Source organism: Microtus pennsylvanicus, chromosome 2 (assembly GCF_037038515.1).
Source record: "Microtus pennsylvanicus isolate mMicPen1 chromosome 2, mMicPen1.hap1, whole genome shotgun sequence".
Classification (NCBI taxonomy): domain Eukaryota; kingdom Metazoa; phylum Chordata; class Mammalia; order Rodentia; family Cricetidae; genus Microtus; species Microtus pennsylvanicus.
The window spans coordinates 66516701-66537644 of NC_134580.1; the positions used below are offsets into that span (position 1 = coordinate 66516701).

Sequence of the window (20944 nt, forward strand, 5' to 3'; positions counted from 1 at the left end):
ACACAAAACAAACATCCATTAAACCCTTGTGTGTGTTCTCTTGATGTGAATCTCCTTCCACAGCAGAAAAACTCCAAATGGGTAACACATACAAACTACAGGAGACAGACAAATAGCTCAGTAGACTAAGCCTTTGTAAGGAAACAAGTAAAGGCGTCCAATAATTCCTGCATTTGACACAATGTATAGTAAACACATATACATGTGGGCAACATTGTATGAATTTAGTATTTTCTTTATATATTATTTTCTTAACATATATATTTATATATATATTTAAAATTAAAAAGTCATAAATTAGAAAAGTAAGAAGGGGACAGAAATGAATGGGGTGATACAGAAGAATCAAAATTTTTAATTCAATATCATGCATAAAATCTCAACATATAGAACAAGTGTAAAAGGAGAGAGAGAGAAAGTTCCCTTGTTCTAAAGGCTTAAGTATCAGCTACTTCAAAATAAACATTATTCCTTAGGAATGTAAGTTCAAGATTATTATAATCATTGCTTTATAAATACATGTGATTCTCTGTTTTCAGGAGAGATTGTTAATGCAGACTAAGCAGGAGAATATATAGAGATATAAGGGAAGGACAAAGATATATACATAATTTATATGTGTGTGAAATATATATATATATATGCATACATGAAAAGATTTTTCTCATGTTGATGGAAAGTAAACTTCTGTATTCATTGAAGACAGTCCACAGCACATAGATTTAAGAATTTTTCCTATAACTAACTAGCTGTTTGCATACTCTCTTCATTGATACCTTCATTTCCTGATTTCTGAGTGTGTATATCACAGGATTCAGAAAAGGAGTAACAAATGCATCAAAAATTGCCAGAAATTTATCCAGGTGTATAGAAGGAGAAGGCCAGACATAAAAGAATATCAAAGGACCAAAGAATAAGACAACCACAGAGATATGAGCTGAAAGTGTGGACAGAGCCTTAGAGGAAGAACTTGATGAGTGTTTTTGTACAGTGATTATGATGACAATATAGGAAATGATCAGTATGATGAAGGAGCCCACAGAGATGAATCCACTGTTGGCTGTGACCATGAATTCTAGGTTATGGGTGTCTGTGCAGGCAAGTTTGATAAATCGAGGAAGGTCACAGTAGAAGCTGTCCAACACATTAGGTCCACAGAAAGGTAAATCTACTACAAAAGCCAGTTGAACCAGTGAGTGAATAAGGCCAACCACCCAGGCAGCCACTAAAAACAAGATGCACATCCTCGGGCTCATAATAGTCAAGTAATGGAGAGGCTTACATATGGCCACATATCTGTCAAAAGCCATGGGTATAAGCAGTACCATTTCCACACCACCAATGACATGAATGAAGAAGATTTGAATGGCACAGCCTCTAAAGGAGATGACTTTGTGTTTTCTGAATAAGTCATAAATCATCTTGGGAGAAGAAACAGAAGAAACACCCAAGTCGATGAAGGAGAGGTTAGCCAACAGAAAGTACATGAGAGAGTGTAGGTGAGGGTCAGAAGCCACAGCGAACACGATGAGGGAGTTTCCTGTCATGCTTGCTACATAAAATGTAGAGGAGAACACGAAAAGGAATAATTGGATGTCCCAAGAGTTGGTGAGTCCCAGGAACACAAACTCTGACATCACAGACTGATTCTTTCCTTCCATTGACATTTTTGACAGTTCTACCTATAAGAAGTAACAAGAGAAATGATCATTTATAATTGGGTTTAGGTAAAGACCTGCATATGTGTGTGTGTGCATATACACATACATACATCCAGGCGCTGAGAATCACTAGTCATCATGGGACCATAACTTCAAACCATAGTAAAATAATCACCTCACAGTTTCCAAAGATAACAGTAGAAGGTCCATGGGAAGTGTTGGGGGAGAAAAGGAAAAGGAAATGAGGTAGTTGTATTTTTATTTCAAAAAGTTTAAATTTTTTAAGATAATAACCTTTGGTGGATTTCAAAAAGACTGGATGTGAATATATATGAATATACTTATTCAGGAAGACAAAAATAATGGAGGTACTTCAAAAAATTAAGAGATAAAGACTCAGTTTGTAGCACAATGAAATAAACTACAGATGAGTGAGGCTCTACACCACAAATGTTAAAGAGGCTGTAGAGGATGTAGGCAGAGAAATAAAGATTGAAGAGCAATGGAAAAGACTAAAAACTGGAAATGTCATGCTAGAGATATAGCTTGATTTGTAAGGGCATTCATTGTGCAATCGTGAAGACCTGTGCTCAGATCCCAGCATTCATGCAAGAAGCTAATTGTATATGTCTCTACGCTTGGTGAAAAGTGAAAATAAATGATCACTTGATCTTGGGGACTGCCATACTAGAACCAATCTCAGCATGAGACACATTCAAAAGGAATAAAGTGTAAATTGAGAGAGCAGAACTCAGAACATTGTCTTCTCATCTCCAATGGACACAGGTCTGTGTTACTGTTGTGCACGTATATGCACACACACATACACACAGACACACACACACATTAAGTATATATTCACCCTACTTATATATATAAAATCACACATACAAAATAATAATAATAAAATTAATTTTTTAAATTTAAATCTAAAAATACTGTATTATTTGCAATTCTAATTTAAAGAATATGTATCCAGAAGAATTAATATTCACAAATAAAGATTAATATGTAAAAATAAGATGTGTTAAATAATAGATGAGTGGAAAACACACACGCACGCACACACAGACACTCGGACACACATGGACTATTCTTTCATCCCCTTCCAAGAAAAGGAACCCTATTTTTCTTTTACCATGAATAAGACTAGAAGTCATTTGCTTACTAAATTAAGGAAACATAGAAAGTCAAATGCTGAAATATCTCAGTTGACATGGATTCTAGAGATTCTACAGTGATAGAAGCAGAAAGTATAATAAAGTATCACGAGTAAATGGGATGGGATAGAAAAGTGAAATTGAGAATATTTGTTAAAAGAAAAAATACATAATTAGACAGGTTGTGTACTTTCTGGAAATGCATGGCAGAGTGAGGTGACTGTTACTAACAGTAGGGCCTACATGAAAATTGGTAAGTGCAGAACTTCGCCATTCATTTTCTAATCAGTATGGGTGGCAACTATGCTAGTTAGCTCAAAACATGCACATGTATTTTACGATTTGAATTTCTGTATTTTATATATTTACATACATAAAACTTCTCACTGTACACTATAAATATATACAGAATTTATTTGTTAATTGTGCCTTCATAAAACTAGAGGAAGAAAGGTTTCCTATTATGCTCATATAATATGAATTTGTAGTCATGCAATGAAGCTGCTGCCAGTCATGCGGTCATGTTGAGCTATTTATAAATTCAATATCCCTCTACTTTCAAACTAGAGTTAGTTCACAGCTGTTCCTATTAAGGTGGAAGATTAGTCAATACTAAAGACAACAATTCATCCCCAAGATCTTTACACTTTCATTTGAAGACTAATATGTTATCAGTTCAATTAAGAATAAAACACTAGTCCAGTTGTGAGTCTCTGTGTAAACTACCCACAATTGCAATAATTTTCTTGATGAGAGTTGAATGATTCACTAATATATGGGTATAGATATAATATTGGGGTTAGAACTGAAAGCCAGAGAAGCAGGGAGCAGCCACCAGTCGCTTTATATCTCTACCGTTCCTCCATTCAAAAGGAGATCCTCTCCCTGCTGGACCTTACTACTTCCTGTCTCCTATCTGTCAGTAGTCCTCCAAACCCCTAGGGTTAATTTAGATCAGCTATTGGTGAGCACCACCCTCTGACTGGAAGGAAGGTTCATTTGTGAGAACACAATCAAAATATCACACAACAATCTCCCAATGCTCCTTCCTCCCCTGCCTTCCCCCAGATCCACTACTCTGTTTCTATTCAACAATGAGCTTGCTTCCCAGGGATATTCTAACAAGATATAATAATACGGAATAACAAGAAACAATAAGACTAGGCACAAACCCTCATAGCATGGCTGGAGACAAAAAAAAAGTACGAAATAAAGGATCTTCCGAAAGGGAAAAGAGTCAGAAATACCCCCTATCCCACATTTATGTGTCCCATAAACACCTCCAGTTAAACAACCACAGCTTGTATGCACAGGGATGGTGCAAACCCTTCCAGGATCCATGGTTGTTGACTTATTATCTGTGAGCCTGTGTGAGCCCTGCTTTGTTGATTCTATGGGTCTTGTTCTTCTGATTTCCTCTGACTCCTACAATCCTTCATCCCCTTCTTCCGCAAGTTTCGCAATCTCCACCAGGCTGTTGGTCTCTACATTTGCTCCCATCATCTGCTAGAGAAAGCCTCTCTGGTGGCAATTGGGCTAGACACCAACCTTTGCTTATAGCAGAATATTATTAGAATTCATTTTACTGAGCTATACATTTTCTCCACTCCCCTTCTTTCCTCCCACCTCCCTTTCTATCCTCTTTTGTGACTCTCATGTTCCCAATTTTGTCATGAGATCTTGTCTTTTTTTCCTATCTATTTAGAGCCATGCAGAGCTCTCGTAGAATTCTTTTGTTGTCTAGCTTCTATGATGTTGTGAACTGTAAGCTGATTTTTTTTTCTTTATGTTTAAAAGTCACGATGAGTGAGTGGGTATTATACTTGTCTTTCTGGGTCTGAGTTGCCTAATTCACTATGGTTTTTCTAGATCCATCCATTTGCCTGAAAGTTTCAAAATGTCATTATATTTTACTGTAGAATGCAAAAAGATGATATTTATCGATTAAAAACTTTATATGTAGCTGTATAGTTTATTGAGATAGTCTAGGCAGAGTTCTGAAGCAACAGAGAAAACCGAAGAAAAGTTATATTATTAAAACTGAATAGGGGGTGGAGAATAAATAAATGATAATAAACAGAAAGCCCAAAACTACAATGATTACACTTGTCTAAATAGCTTTTGCAATGGCTTTGTATTAATGATTCTCTTTCTCACATTCTACTATATCTGCTTGACAAAATTTTTAAACCTTCTCCTCTATACTTATAGTTTAGAAACAAAATTATCAGTACAATTTGCATTCTTTAGAATGAAGAAAGAAAGAAATATAACTCCTGGCACCTCAGAAATCACTGTGTTCTGAAATTGCCCCATCATGATGAAAAAATAAAATTAAATGGGATAGTATGCTTTCAGCACTGGGTCTTGTATTCTCCATGTTAAGCACTATTTCCTACTCAGGAATACATGAGGCACTGTCATCTTGCAAACTCACTAATAAAATTGCTACTATGTTACACAAAATGGTAAATTTATATCCTTTACTTGAAAAAATTAAAGAAATGGCAACAACTGCCATTTTATTTATACGTGTTAACAAGTTATTATTTATTTGTAATTTAGTAGGACATTATATCATAATCTGAGCATAGAATAACTGATTAATGCAGAAGTTTCACACAAAACATTACAACGTTTTTGTCATTTTCTAGTACTACTTATATTCCCCTATGTATAATGTGGTTCTAGCTCAAAGGCAGTCAGTAGTTTTGCTTTTTCTAATATTTTTATAGACATTTTCCCCTTATTTTTGTGATTATGATGTAATCTCATTACATAATTTCTCCCTTCACTTTCTTCCCTTCGAATCACTCCACATACCCCTCCTTGATCACTTTCCAATCGAATTCAAAGCCTTTTCACACAGTGAATACTGTTACAATCATTCTTTTCACACAGTGAATACTGTTACAATCATTCTTTTGTGTTGTTCAAGTTTTTTTCTTGTCTGTGCTCTACTTTGCCCTAGATTTCCTCAAGTACTTTAGGATACAACTCAGGTCCACAGCAATACTAACCACAAACTTCACAATCAACTTATACACTGTTGAGTTTATTTCCATCTCTCCATTTTACCTGAATGATAACAACATCTTGTAGAGCCAGGTTTCCCTGTGTCCTCTCAGATAAAGTGCCACATAGAATCCTCCATTAGGAATATATGAAGCTAATTATATACACCTTGAGAGTATCTGAGCAAGGAATAGTGGAAAAGCATGACAGCTTGAAGGAGCTCATGGTTACAGAATTTTTCTCAAGAGAATTATTTGTTTTGGTCAGTGTGTCCAAAGAACTCTGAAACTCAGATACTATGGAGAAAGTGGAGTTTTGGTCTCATTAAGATATTTGGATACAATAATTGATAATTACTCATTGCAATTACTTCTTTCTTCGAGGTAAGTATCTTCTCAATATTAAACAGAAATAATCAGAGTATTAGAAATATCCTGGCCAAATGAGTTGGCTCATTGAAAACGGCACTTACTATCATGCTTGAGGATCTGAGTTCAATCTCTGGAACAAACATGTGGAAGAAGAGAATGGACTAGTAACAGTTGACTCTATCTCCACACAAGCTTTCTTTACAAAACTAATACTAATTATAAAAAAATTTAAACAGCATAACTGTTTTGGGCTGAATAAAATTTCTTTGTGTGTATTATTTATTCATTAGGTGATCTGTGACATATTCCTTTCTCTAGCTACTGTAAATAGAATAGCAAAAACATGAATATACAAATATCTTTGTAGCAAAATATTGTCTGTGGTCATTCGAATAAAGTATTTCCCATATGCTCAAATGTTCGAATATTTGGTCCCCAGTTGGTGGCACTGTTTGGGTAGGTTTAGGAGCTACACAGTACCTGGTAGAAGTAGGTGACTGTGATGGGCTCTGAGGGTTCAAAGCCTCGCAGCACTCCCAGTGCGGTCCGTTTTGTGTTTACAACAAGGATGTAGTTATTAGTTCCTGTCATCATGCTTCTCCTCCGTCATCATGGATGCTTAGCTCTTTGTAACTATAAATCTAAATAAACTATTTCTTCTAGAAGTTGCTTTGGTCATGGTGTTTTATCTCATTTAAATGGCAAAGCAAGTAAGACAGGGTCCTTTATGTATGTAGCCATGACTGGTATAGCTGGTAATATGATAACTTTATTTTAATGTTTTCTTCTCTTAATTTATGTTTTAAACTTTTAATATGATATATTTTAATCACATTCTTTCCCATAAATTCAACTTCTCCACACACCCCAGCCCTACTCTTCTAAATTTATATTCTCGTACTCTCTTTAAAAAAAAAACTAACAAAATCAAAAACAAATAAAAGTTTTCATAATCTCTTGGGTATATACCCAAGAGATGCCCGATCATATGACAAAAGCATTTGTTCAACTATGTTCATAGCAGTATTATTTGTAATAGCCAGAACCTGGAAAAAACCTAGATGTCCTTCAATGGAAGAATGGATGAAGAAAGTGTGGAATATATACACAGTAGAGTACTACGCTGCGGTAAAAAACAATGACTTCTCGAATTTTGCATGCAAATGGATGGAAATAGAAAACACTATCCTGAGTGAGGTAACCCAGACCCAAAAAGATGAACATGGGATGTACTCACTCATTATTGGTTTCTAGCCATAAATAAGGGATACGGAGCCTACAAATGGTGAACCTAAAGAAGCTAAATAAGAAGGTGAACCCAAGGAAAAACATATAGTTATCCTCTTGCCTATGAGAAGTAGACAAAATTGTCGGGGAGGAAAGTGGGATCTTGGGGGTGGGGTGGGTTGGGGGTAAGGGGAGATGGGGAGAGAAAAGTAAGAAGGGGAGGATGGGGGGAACTTGGGGAAACAGGATGACTGGGATAAAGGAAGGCTGGATAGGGGAGCACGGAAGCACAATTCTTAGTTAAGGGAGCCACCTTAGGGCTGACAAGAGACTTGAACCTAGAGTGGCTCCCAGGAGCCCAAGGCATGTCTCCAGTTAGTTCCTTGGTCAGATGAGGATAGGGAACCTGAAACGACCCTATCCTATAGCAATACCGACGAATATCTTGCATATCACTATAGAACCTTCATCTGGTGATGGATGGAGAGAGAGACAGAGACCCACACTGGAGCACTGGACTGAGCTCCCAAGGTCCCAATGAGGAGCAGAAGGAGGGAGAAGATGAGCAAGGAAGTCAGGACCATGAGGGGTGCACCCACCCACTGAGACCGTGTGCCTGAGCTAAGGGGAGCTCACCAAAGCCAACTGGACTTGGACTGAATGAGCATTGGATCAAACTGGACCCTCTAAATGTAGCTGACAATTGGGGATGACTGAGAAACCAATGATAATGGCACTGGGATTTGTCTCTACTGCATGTACTGGCTTTCTGGGATCCTATTCTATAGCTCTCTGTAACTATAAATCTAAATAAACTATTTCTTCTAGAAGTTGCTTTGGTCATGGTGTTTTATCTCATATAAATGGCAAAGCAAGTAAGACAGGGTTCTTTATGTATGTAGCCATGACTGGTATAGCTGGTAATATGATAACTTTATTTTGTTTTCTTCTCTTACTTTATGTTTTAAACTTTTAATACGATATATTTTAATCACATTCTTTCCCATAAATTCAACTTCTCCACACACTCCAGCCCTACTCTTCTAAATTTATATTCTTACCCTATCTTTAAAAAAAACTAACAAAATCAAAAAAAAAATAAAAGTTTTCATAAACACCAAAACAAACAACAATTTTTTTTCTGTTTTATGTTGAACAAGTATTTCTTGAGCATTTAGTCTTCCCTGGGGTCATATACCCAGTGTCAATCAGTGAAACTGATTTTCCCTGTCCCAACATTAATTGCAAATAGTTTCTTCAGGATAGAAACTTACGCCCATTTTACCTTCTTCTTGAGAGGCTATTTTCTGGTTTGAATAGCCTGGTGGATATTGGGCTTGCAATTACAGTCTCTGACAGTTCATATGCCCAGCATCCATGCTGTTTCCTTAAAGTCATTGAACACCTTTGGCTCTTAGAGTCTTTCTATCTCCTCTTCCATATAGATCTCTAGCATGAGGGGAGAGCAGTACTACAGTCATCTCATTTAATGATAGGTGGTCTGAAGTCTCTCACCTGTCCAGCTGTGAGTCTCTGTGTTAACTACCCACTACTGCAAGAATTTTCTTGATGAGAGTTGAGTGATTCACTAATATATGGGTATAGTAATACATTATTTAAAGTCGTTTTGTTAGTAGAATAATTGTAGTATATTTTCTATAGCGTCTCTGGCCTCTGTAGTCTATGGGTCTTGACATAATCAGCAGTCTCAAATATGGGGTTCATATCATTGAATAGGTCTTGAATCCAATCACACTATGTTTCTTAGTTCCACGGCATTCGTGTCACTATTGCGCCAATGGGTATATCATGCAGATATGTTGCTATTGTAATTTAAAGGGTTTGTGGCAGGGTGAAATTGCAATTACTTTTTATATCAGCATGGTGGTTTCTCAGAAAATTTGGAATCAACGTACCTCAGGATCCAGCAATACCATTATTGTGAATATACACAAGAGATACCCAATCATAATACAAAAGCCTTTGTTCAATAATGTTCATAACAGCATTATTTGTAATAGCCAGAACCTGGAAGCAACTTAGATGCCCTTCAATGGAAGAATGGATAAAGTATGGCAAATCTACTCATTAGAGTACTACTCAGCAGTAAAAAACAACGACATCTTGAATTTTGCATGCAAATGGATTGAAGTAGAAAACACTCTTCTGAGTGAGATAACCCAGACCCAAAAATATGATTATGGTATTTACTCGCTCATTAGTGGATTCTAGCCATAAACAAAGGACATTGAGCCTATCATTCACGATCCTAGAGAACATAAAAAATAAGATGAACTTTCCCCACCCCAAAAAAATATAGAGATCCTCTTGGAAATTGGAAGCAGACAAAATAGCCACACAAAAGTTGGGAGTATGGGGCTGGGGGATGGAAGAAGGAGAGATAGATGAGAGAAGGGAGAAGGAGGGATTTAGGCAGAGCTTGGGAGAATGGGATGGTTGAGATGGAGGAAGGACAGATATGGGAGCAGGGAAGAAGATATCTTAATTAAGGGAGGCATTGTGGGGTTGGCCAGAAGTTTGACTATAGAGGCGGTCCCAAATCCCATAGGGATGTCCCCAGCTAGGACCCTGAGTAGTGGAGGAGAGGGTGCCTGATCTGGCCTTGTGCATATGGCCAGTTCCATATAAATATCTTGAATATCACCCAAGAAACTTCATCTGGTGACAGATGGAGATAGAGACAGAGGCCCACATGGGAGCACTGGACTGAGCACCCAAGGTCCAGTTGAAGACCGAAGGGAGAAGATGAGCAAGCAAGTCAGGACCACCCACTGAGACCGTGTGCCTGAGCTAAGGGGAGCTCACCAAAGCCAGCTGGACATGAACTGAATGAGCATGGGATCAAACTGGACCCTCTAAATGTAGCTGACAATTGGGGATGACTGAGAAACCAATGATAATGGCACTGGGATTTGTCTCTACTGCATGTACTGGCTGTTTGGGATCCTAGTCTATTTGGATGCATACCTATCTAAACCTGGATAGAGGAGGGAGGGACTTGGACTTCCCACAGGACAAGGTACCCTGCTCTCTCTTAGGACTGGAGGGCAAGGGGAGAAGGGTAAGTAGGGAAGTGGGAGGGAAGTGGAGGAGAGGAGGAAGTGGAAATGTTCATTCCTATTATTTATAAAGTAATAAATAAATAAATAAATGTTTCTTCCATTTATTTATTCTTTTCTCATACAATAAATCCCATTTGCAGCCTGCCCTACTCCAAAACATTAATCTAATTTGTCTCTTTCAATCCCAGGAGTAGGTATTGTGGTTAGAACCTGAAAGACCAGAGAAGCAGGGAGCAGCCACCAGTCGCTTTATATCTCTACCGTTCCTCCATTCAAAAGGAGATCCTCTCCCTGCTGGACCTTACTACTTCCTGTCTCATATCTGTCAGTAGTCCTCCAAACCCCTAGGGTTAATTTAGATCTGCTATTGGTGAGCACCACCCTCTGACTGGAAGGAAGGTTCATTTGTGGGAACACAATCAAAATATCACACAACAATCTCCCAATGCTCCTACCTCCCCTGCCTTCCCCCAGATCCACTACTCTGTTTCTATTCAACAATGAGCTTGCTTCCCAGGGATATCATAACAAGATATCATAATGCGGAATAACAAGAAACAATAAAACTAGGCATAAACCCTCATAGCATGGCTGGAGACAAAAAAGGAGGGGTTAAAAGGATCCCCCAAAGAGGCAAAAGAGAAAGAGATACCCCCAACCCGACTTTTATGTGTCCCATAAAAACCTCAAGTTAAACAACCACAGCTTGTATGCACAGGGCTGGTGCAAACATTTCCGGGATCCATGGTTGTTGACTTATTATCTGTGAGCCTGTGTGAGCCCTGCTGTGTTGATTCTATGGGTCTTGTGCTCCTGGTGTCCTCTGACTCCTACAGTCCTTCATCCTCTTCTTCTGCAAGTTTAGCAATCTGTACCAGGCTCTTGGTCTCTGCATTTGCTCCCATCATCTGCTGGAGAAAGCCTCCCTGGTGACAAATGGGTTAGACACCAACCTTTGCTTATAGCAGAATATTATTAAAAATCATTTTACTGACTTTTTCCCAGTTAAGTTTGATTCTTTCCAGATTTTGGAGCCATCCAGGTTCCAATTCATGGCCATCCAGGCAGTGTCATGAAGTGCTTTCTCTTGTGACTTAGGCCTCAGAATTGGATGGCCACTACCACTAGCTCTGATCCACCATTGTGCCAGGCAGGACAGGTTGTGGGTCTAAGGTTTTGTGGCTGGGTTAGTATCCCAGTATCACCACTAGGAGCCAAGCCTGGTGATAGAAGAAGGACAGTCAGGCTTATATCATCCAAAATATTCATAAACTTTTGAAACTTTTCTTCTGAGAACTTTGTTTAGCTCCGTAGCCCATTTTTATTAACTTGTTTATTCATACAGATTTTAGTTCTGCATGTAGTCTAGATAGAAATATTCTGTCAGACATATATGTTGGGAAGATTTTCTCCCATGTAGTAGACTACCTCTTCACTCAATTAAAAATTTTATCTGCTGAACAGAAGCTTTTAAATTCCAAAAAGTTCATTTGCCGACTGTTGGCTTTATTTCTCGAGCATCCAGGGTACGATTTAGGAAGTCTGTCTCTTATTGTGGACTACTATAGGGGTTTGAATAGAAGTGCCTCTCATAGGCTCATGTATTTGAGCACTTGGTGTATTGGCAATGTTGTTTTGGAGGGTTATGGAACTCATAGAACACAAATTTTGCTGGGGAGCTGCATTTCCAAGGGGTCATGAAAGATTTTAACTTCACTTCTAGTTCATTCTCTACTATCAGTGTGTGATTGGTAGCTAGATTAGCATGCTTCCTCCTACAACACCTGCTGCAATGCTTTCCTTTTCATTGTGGGCTTCCCCTTTGAAAACATAAGTCAATATAAACCCTTCCATTAGATGCTTTTGTTCATGGTATTTGTCACAGCAACAAAAGTACCTAATAAACATATGTACTTTCTCCACTGACAGTTTCAGAGTTTCAATACCATTTTAATACTTTCTGTTGTCTTACTGCTCTAGTTAAGAATCAAATCCTATTATTGAATAACAGCAGGATATCTATCTTCTGATTTTAAATAAAGTGTCACAAAACTTTTTCTTCATTTGCCATGTTGTTAGTTGTTGATTTATAGAGTATAGCTTTTATTGTCTTGAGATAGCTCCCTTCTAATGATAGCTCATTCATGACTGTAATCATGAAATCACAAACTGGATTAAAGGTTGTTTTTCTACATTTTCAGATGTGATCATGCAGTCTCTGACTTTGAGACTATTCATGTGATAAAACACATTTATTGACTTTAAGCATGTTAGACCACCCTTGTAAATATGAATGAAGCTAAATGAGTCCTAACAAATAATATTTGGTATTTCTTGAATTCTGCTTACAAGTATTTGAGGCACGTGCACATATAGAATACAAAGAAACATAATTAAAGAGAATAATTCTTGGAAAAGTAGAGCGAAAATATTCCTTTACCTGCAGACTTCAAAACAACATCCCCTCTGCTGTGTCTAAGAGCTTTCTTCAAGAAAATATTATTTCATATGAATTTAGATTTGTTACATTTTCACTATTTAAGTAAATGATATAGTGCCATGATTACTAAGTATAAGACAAAGTAGAATATATATAAATGTGACTAAACATACCAAAATTTTCAAGGAAATATTTTTCTTTAATACTGGTGAACAATGAACATTTATATGCAATTAAGAATGATCAGAGTGCAAGTGTTTAATTATTTTCTACACCCCACTATATGTTTAAATACTCTCATCATTGCCTTTTTCATTTCTTGATTCCTGAATGTGTAGATCACAGGGTTCAGAATGGGAGTGACAACTGCCTCAAATATGGACAGAAATTTATCCAAGTGTGTGAAAGAAGAAGGCCGTGTGTAGATGAACATCACAGGGCCAAAGAATAAGACCACCACAGTCACATGAGCTGAAAGTGTAGACAGGGCCTTAGAGGAGCCACTTGAAGAATGTTTCTGAACAGTAAATATGATGACAATATAGGAAATGATCAGTATGAAGAAGGAACCTACAGCCATGAATCCAGTGTTGACAGAGACCAGTAAGTTCAGTCTGTATGTACTGAATGTATCTACACAGGCAAGTTTGATGAACCCAGGAAAGTCACAATAGAAGCTGTCCAAAACATTTGGTCCACAAAATGGTAAGTTTACTACAAAAGCCAATTGAATGAGAGAATGGATAAAGCCAGCCACCCAGGAGGCCACTGAAAACAAGATGCACATCTTTGGGCTCATAATGGTCAGATAATGGAGAGGTTTACATATGGCCACATATCTGTCAAAGGCCATGGCTATGAGTAAAATCACCTCCACACCATTAACGAAGTGAATGAAGAATATTTGGGTGATGCACCCTCTAAAAGTGATGACTTTATGCTTTCTCAACAGATCATAAATCATCTTGGGGGAAAAAACAGAAGAAACACCCAAGTCAATGAAGGAGAGGTTAGCCAACAGAAAGTACATAGGAGAGTGTAAGTGAGTGTCAGAAGCCACAGCGAACACGATGAGGGAGTTTCCTGTCATGCTTGCGACATAAAACATGGAAGAGAACACAAAAAGGAATAATTGGATGTCCCAAGATTTGGTGAGTCCCAGGAACACAAACTCTGTCACCACAGACTGATTCTTTCCTTCCATTGGCTCTGTTGGCAGTACTACCTGAAGGAGGAAATGGGAGAAACTGTAAATTATAATTTTATAAATAGAATAGGAGAATCTCCTCGTTATGAAAATCTATGTTACTGAAGCATTGAAACTGACTTTAATGTAAGTAGTGTGAGAGAAGGAAGTTCTATACACAATCAATAATCTGAAATTTATAAATTAGTTTGAATTATGACTTAACACCTGTAGCAAAAGTTTTTATCAAAACTCAAAAGACAATAAGGTTTGATGGGTTTTAAAAGGGGATATTAGGGCTTCGAGAGATGGCTCGTCAGTTAAGAGCACTTGCTATTATTTCAAAAGACCCTAGTTTTGTTCTTCACATCCATTCAAGTAGCTTAAAATAGCCCAGAGTTCTAGCTCCCAAAAGTCAAATGACACCTCTTGGTTTCCATAAATTTCCACAAACATGAAACATGAACTTAATCTCAAGGACACATACAAGTAATTTTTAAATGAACCTTTAAAAAGGGAATATTTTTACAAACTATTGATGACATTTAAATTAACACATTCATTAAAGAAAAACGTATGGAAAGTTTTCAAAAACTGAATTACAGTATAAATTTGCAGCACAGTATAGGTGTGCTTGTCTAACAATTTATTTCTTTATATTGGCTTTATCCTTAATACAAAAAGAGAAGTGGGCTGGGGTATAAAGTATAAAAAAAGAAGACAAGAGTAAAGATGCAAATGATTAAAAGAGAAATACCATATAATATAAAAATTCTCACCTTAAGGGTATATAAACAGAAGAATACATTATATGAATATGTTTCCTATTTTGTTGGACTATTACTCTTAAAAATTAATATTATGATGAACAACCTCTGTTCATTTAACATTTAGAGACACATGATTTATAAAGGCACATAAAAAACGTAAGAATCCTTTTATCATAATATTATGAAAAGATTTATATTATTTTGTAGTATTATTTTATTTAGAGAAGGAACAGCATAGCAGACATCATCTTTTCTTTAGATTCAGGAACCTTGATTAATCAGCTATGTGCTGTCTACCATTAGAAAAGATGCTGAGCACTCAAACTTGAGGGGTTTTTTGTTAAACAAATTAAAATGGTTACTTCAGTGAAGTTATAGGAATGAAACACAGATCACATTCAGGCATTCAGTAAGGAGTGGGCAGGACAGAGTGAGGCAGCCATAAACACAATCATGTTAACAATAGGTAAGAGCTACATTTGTGGATGTTTAATTAATGCAAGCATAACAATGCATTTTTTCCTCTTGCTCATAGCAGTGACCAATTCATGAGATTACTCAAAAACATTAATGAATATGAATAAGCAGAGGGCATCACACTACCATGACCAAATATGTTTCAAAATGTACTACCCGTCTCCCATTAACGAATATATTACATTATTCACATCATTTCAACAAGAATACAACACAACATATCAAATGTGAAATTGGTGCATTTGCTCTTATAGAACATCATATATATGTTTAGTACTCAATAAAAATTGAATTCATTGGTTTATTTCTCAAACAGCAACCTCTATACAGCTCAATTTACATCTGTCTTCTCATTAGTGCATACCAAATTTAGACTCTGAAAACCTAGGAAATGAGGGAAAAATAAATACATATTTGATGAAATTTGAAAATTCTCTATGTTTTTTAAAACTACAAAATATACATGATTATATAATATTAAAGATTGGATAGAATTATGAAATGATAGAGAAAATAAACTGTAATCCTTTCTTTAAGCATTCTAACTCTGCCCTAAGCCTGTCTTAAGCATACTTCCTCTGGTTCTCAGGGCTTCCTTACTCTTTCTTTAAAGTTCTTTTCCCTTCATGTACTTGATTTCCATGTCACCTTAACTAATTCTCTCTCTCTTTGTCTCTCGTTCACATTCTTACCTTCTTTCTCAGTCTCTATCTTTCTTCTGCCCCTCTCTCTCCTTCCTCCCCTAAAGTACTGCTGAGATTTAAAAATTGTCTTCCCTGGGGTAATTTCCTTCCAAACACAAAATTATTCTCAGTCTTCAAAAAGCAGTAATAAAGGGATAAATAAGAATAAAGAAAAAAATCTAAATTTAGGTCATGTAGAATGTTCATAGGAAGACTATGAAATTTGAAAAGTTGGTGTATAATAGGGATAGAAAATTGAGAAAGCTTACTGTAAAATAGGCAAAAAATATTTAAATTATGAACTTATTCCCCTCAGTTGAATCTGTCTGTATTTTGACTATGCTTATACTTTCAAAGTATTTCTTAAATCCAAAGAAACCTAACCAAATATGGTTGGCCTAATTTAAGACATGACTACATTTATTTAATAGTTTGGGAGATATAAATAGCTCTGTATCTTATTCAAATACATAATTAGGTAAAAGTCACCTCATACATCTTTAGTCTTCCTAATAAGAACACTGATCAGAATCAAATTAATTCAAACATTCAAACTTTATATTTTACACCACAGATGAAAGCAAGAAAATAATTAAACCTTTTATATTTTAAATACCATTTTGTTCTGAAATTAAAATGACATTTTGTCACAACATATATTTTCAACATTGAGGCTTTTGTTGTCGTGTTAAAATTTACTTCTGGTCAGGTTTTCATAACACTCTTCCGATCTGAAAAGCATGAAAATCTCTCACAAATTTGCATCGTTTTACCGAACATATATCAAACATTTTGTAGAAGGTGAGTTGTTCACACTCAACCTATTTTTTTTCCTTTTTTTTTTAATTTTTATTTTTTTATTGATAAAAGGAGGATAAAGAAAAGAGAAAAAAAAAACAAATTTCCACCTCCTCCCACCAGCCTCCCATTTCCCTCCCCCTCCTCCCACTCTTCTCCCCCTCCTCCCACTCTTCTCCCCCTCCTCCCACCCCTCTCCCCTTCCCCCCACTCCTCTCCCCCTCCCTTTCCAGTCCAGAGAGCTGTCAGGGTTCCCTGCCCTGTGGTAAGTCCTAGGTCCTCCCCCCTCCATCCATATCTAGGAAGGTGAACATCCAGACTGGCTAGGCTCCCACCAAGCCAGCACATGGCATGGGATCAAAACCGCGTGCCATTGTCCTTGGCGTCTCATCAGCCCTCATTGTTCGCCATGTTCCGAGAGTCCAGTTTTATCCCATGCTTTTTCTGGTAACAGTCCAGCTGGGCTTGGTGAGCTCGCAGTAGATCATCTCCACTGTCTCAGTGGGTGGGTGCACTCCTCGTGGTCCCGACATCTTTGCTCATGTTCTCACTCCTTCTGCTCCTCATTGGGACCTTGGGAGCTCAGTCCAGTGCTCCAGTGTGGGTCTCTGTCTCTATCTCCATCCATCGCCAGATGTAAGTTCTAGGATGGTATGCAATATATTCGTCAGTATTGCTCTAGGGTAGGGTCATTTCAGGTTCCCTATCCTCAGCTGCCCAGGGAACTAACTGGGGACCTCAGCTTGGGCACCTGGGAGCCCCTCTAGGGTCAAGTCTCCTGCCCACCCTAAAGTGGGTCCCTTAACTAAGAACAAGGAGTCCAACAAAGACCTCAACCTATTTTTAAAACTAAGAAAGGAGAAAACTGCAAATGATTATAAGTATCATTGGTATTTCATTAGTTACCAGTTTGTAGGTATTATATCATTCATTCAATCAGTTATAAGTGAACAAAGAATGATTAATTATATTTCTACATAAACTTAGTAGAAATTGTTACAAGGTTGTTTGACTTCTCAAGGCCATTTACAACGTGGTTTTAGCTCATAGGCAGTCGGTAACTTAGCTTTTGCCAATACTTCAGCTACTGTTTATCAGCTATCCTCCTGTGCATTCAATTCCTTTTCCTGACTGCTCTCTACTTTGCTGGTCTTCCTCAAGCCCTTAGGATGTGACTCTTGTTCACAGTAATTCCAAGTACAAACTAGCATCTAGGAATTAGCCACCCAAGCATTGCTAAGTTTAATTCCAGCCATGCATTTTACCTGAATGATAACAACATCATCTTAGGAGAGTCAGGCTTCTCTGTGTGCCCTCACATAAAATGCCACATAGAATCTTCCATTAGGGAGATAAGAAGCTAATTATATGTACCTCAAGAGGCCACAGACAAGGTATACTCTAAAAACATAGCAATTTAAAAGCATCCTGTGGTTATAGAATTCTTTTCTCTAGAGTATTTAGTTTTCGTCTATTTGACCAAAGAATTTCTGTAGCTCACAGTATGATATTAATGAGAAGAACAAAAGAAACCAGGGTTATTATGATATCATTAAACTATGTGAATTTGAAAGTTTAAAAGTTAACATGGTGGCAAACAACTTTAATCTCCGAAATCAGAAGGCAGAGGCACATAGAACTCAGTGAGTTTGAAGCCAGCCTTAAATAGTGACTTTCAAAATATTTAGAGGTACATAGTGAGATCCTGCTCAGTGCAGAAAATTCTCACTGCTATTATTCTTTAATAATAGATAAATATTCTCTCAAAGTATACCTAACATCACAGAGTTAAATCAAACAAATATTTTAATTATAGTGTAGTTTAAGAAGAAGAATTTGTGTGAAGTCCTCATTTTCAGTAAAACTGTGACCTATAACTACAATGTCACAATATCTATTAACTAAGAATAACAAAGAAACAATGCTCCACACATGTCAATTCCTACAACCCCCTGAAAGAATGTTGCTACTATATAAGAAGAGTTTCACAGTTTATACAAAGAACAGACGGTAGAACATCATCTAATAAACTGTTTTACAAGTAAATAAACATGAATGTAGACAAAAATAGATTTATTTCCAATGAGTACCACAGCACAGTAAGGGTGTAGGAACAGTGAACTATACTGTGATTTGATTTTCTACAACTTGTAAGGAAATGGCTGCAACAAAGAATGGCGTACTCGTGTCAAGGGTGTGGACTGCTGCTTAAGATATCCACAAATAGGAGAGAAATGGAAAATGGGTGTAACTGGAGCGGTGAAATATTTATACCTTTTGTCTGCTTAAATCTGAGAAATGAACAGAGTTGGGAAAATAATATCAAATTAGGAAAGAATTGGGCCATATAATGAGTAATTATGTCATTGCCAGATGTTTTCATGAAATTTGTTTTAATAACACAGTTTCCGTCAGATCATCTTATCCTTCATCAGGATTTGTATTACATAGTATTATCTATTTAAAAACTGGAAAAATTTCATTTAAATAACCGTCTATCTTGACATGATACATTTTATATGTATCATTATTTATTTACAATGAATGAAAACCACTTATCAGAGATTGTTAAAAGTACAGCAAAACAATCCCTAAATTCTAAATCGCATGTTTCCAGTCCCCATTGTAAATTAGAATCCAAATTGCACCCACATAATTGGAAGATTTCTGTATTAGATATTTTTCAGTGGATATTCTCTTTCAAGTTATTCCAGCAATGTATGTGAATACCTTCACAATACATTTTATGTTTTCTTCTCCATAATGGAGAAAATACTGCAAGTTGTATGTGCACACACACACACACAGACACACACACACACACACACAGAGAGAGAGAGAGAGAGAGAGAGAGAGAGAGAGAGAGAGAGAGAGAGAGAGAGAATATGTACATTATGATTGGTTTTAATCTCATTTTGCCTAAAATTAAAATCACCTAAGTAGGGAGAATATCCTCCTGAAAAATTGTCCTGATGTCTTATAGATATAGAGGTCATCTTGTTTTTTTACTTAGAAAAGCCATCTAAAATTGTTCGTGTGTATGTGTGTGTTTCTGTGTAGGTGTGTGTGTTCAGAATAAGGAAATTGTGACACTCTATACTGCAATTTAATCTTTTATTCTACAAAATTTACATATTATTTTCCTGCTCCAGAGCAACCATAAAATGCATAGCATTGACAAGTAATACTTCATCTCCAAACCCACAAATCCCAGGCAACTTCAGCAGCTCCATGAGACATGGACTACAACTGCATAGAACAAACCAAGAGATGAGTGACCAGCATTTCAGCTGGTCAGCCCAGTATCTATGCCCTAGGCAAAACATGGGCACTTTCTGCACCTCAGCTACAAGGAAAAACTTCTTATAGGCAGGGTACCCAAGCACTACCTATCAGGTCCTGCAATCTACGTGTTCCATTTCAATCACAAGCCTACTCATCTCCTGTGACCTCAGAAGCCCCCTGAGATACAGACTGTGATTGCACAGAACTGAACAGAAGTGAGTGACCAGCAGAAAACAGACTGCAACTACACAGAGTGAACCAAGAGCCACTCCCTAAAACAAACAGTAACTGCACAGATTGGTAAAAGACAGGATAACTGAGACACAGACAACAACTGCAAAAATTGAACTAAGAGGCAAAGACACTACCTGTACAAATTGGACTAACAGAAGGGTAAACACCAATGCAAGAATATATTCAACAACCTAAAGAGCAATCTGGTACCACCAGAAACTTGTAGTCCTACAACAGAAAAACCTAGACATCCAAAGCCAGAAAAAGCAAAAGAAATACAATTATCAGTCAAAAAAAAAAAACCATTAAAGGAAACAATGTCATAACACAAAAATCCAGGAAATTTGGGACACCATTAAAAGACCAAACACAAGAATAATAGGTATAGAAGGAGAAGAATAGCAGCTCAAAGTCACAGAAAATATATTAAACAAAATCATAGAAGAAAACTGTACCAACAAGAAGAAGGAAATACCTATGAAAATACAAGAAACATATAGAACACTAAATAGAATGGATCCAAAAAATTCATTCATCACAAAAAAATCAAAATA

At 36.9% G+C, this 20944-nt stretch overlaps 2 protein-coding genes across 2 annotated transcripts; both read right to left on the reverse strand.

The window, feature by feature from the left end:
• Positions 1-722: 722 nt before the first annotated feature.
• On the reverse strand, positions 723-1667 carry LOC142844841 (olfactory receptor 4F3/4F16/4F29-like). The gene has a single exon (XM_075963642.1). It carries the CDS (start codon positions 1665-1667, stop codon positions 723-725), a length of 945 nt encoding a protein of 314 aa, XP_075819757.1.
• Positions 1668-13219: 11552 nt separating this feature from the next.
• Positions 13220-14161, reverse strand: LOC142844842 (olfactory receptor 4F3/4F16/4F29-like). The gene has a single exon (XM_075963643.1). It carries the CDS (start codon positions 14159-14161, stop codon positions 13220-13222), a length of 942 nt encoding a protein of 313 aa, XP_075819758.1.
• Positions 14162-20944: the final 6783 nt, after the last annotated feature.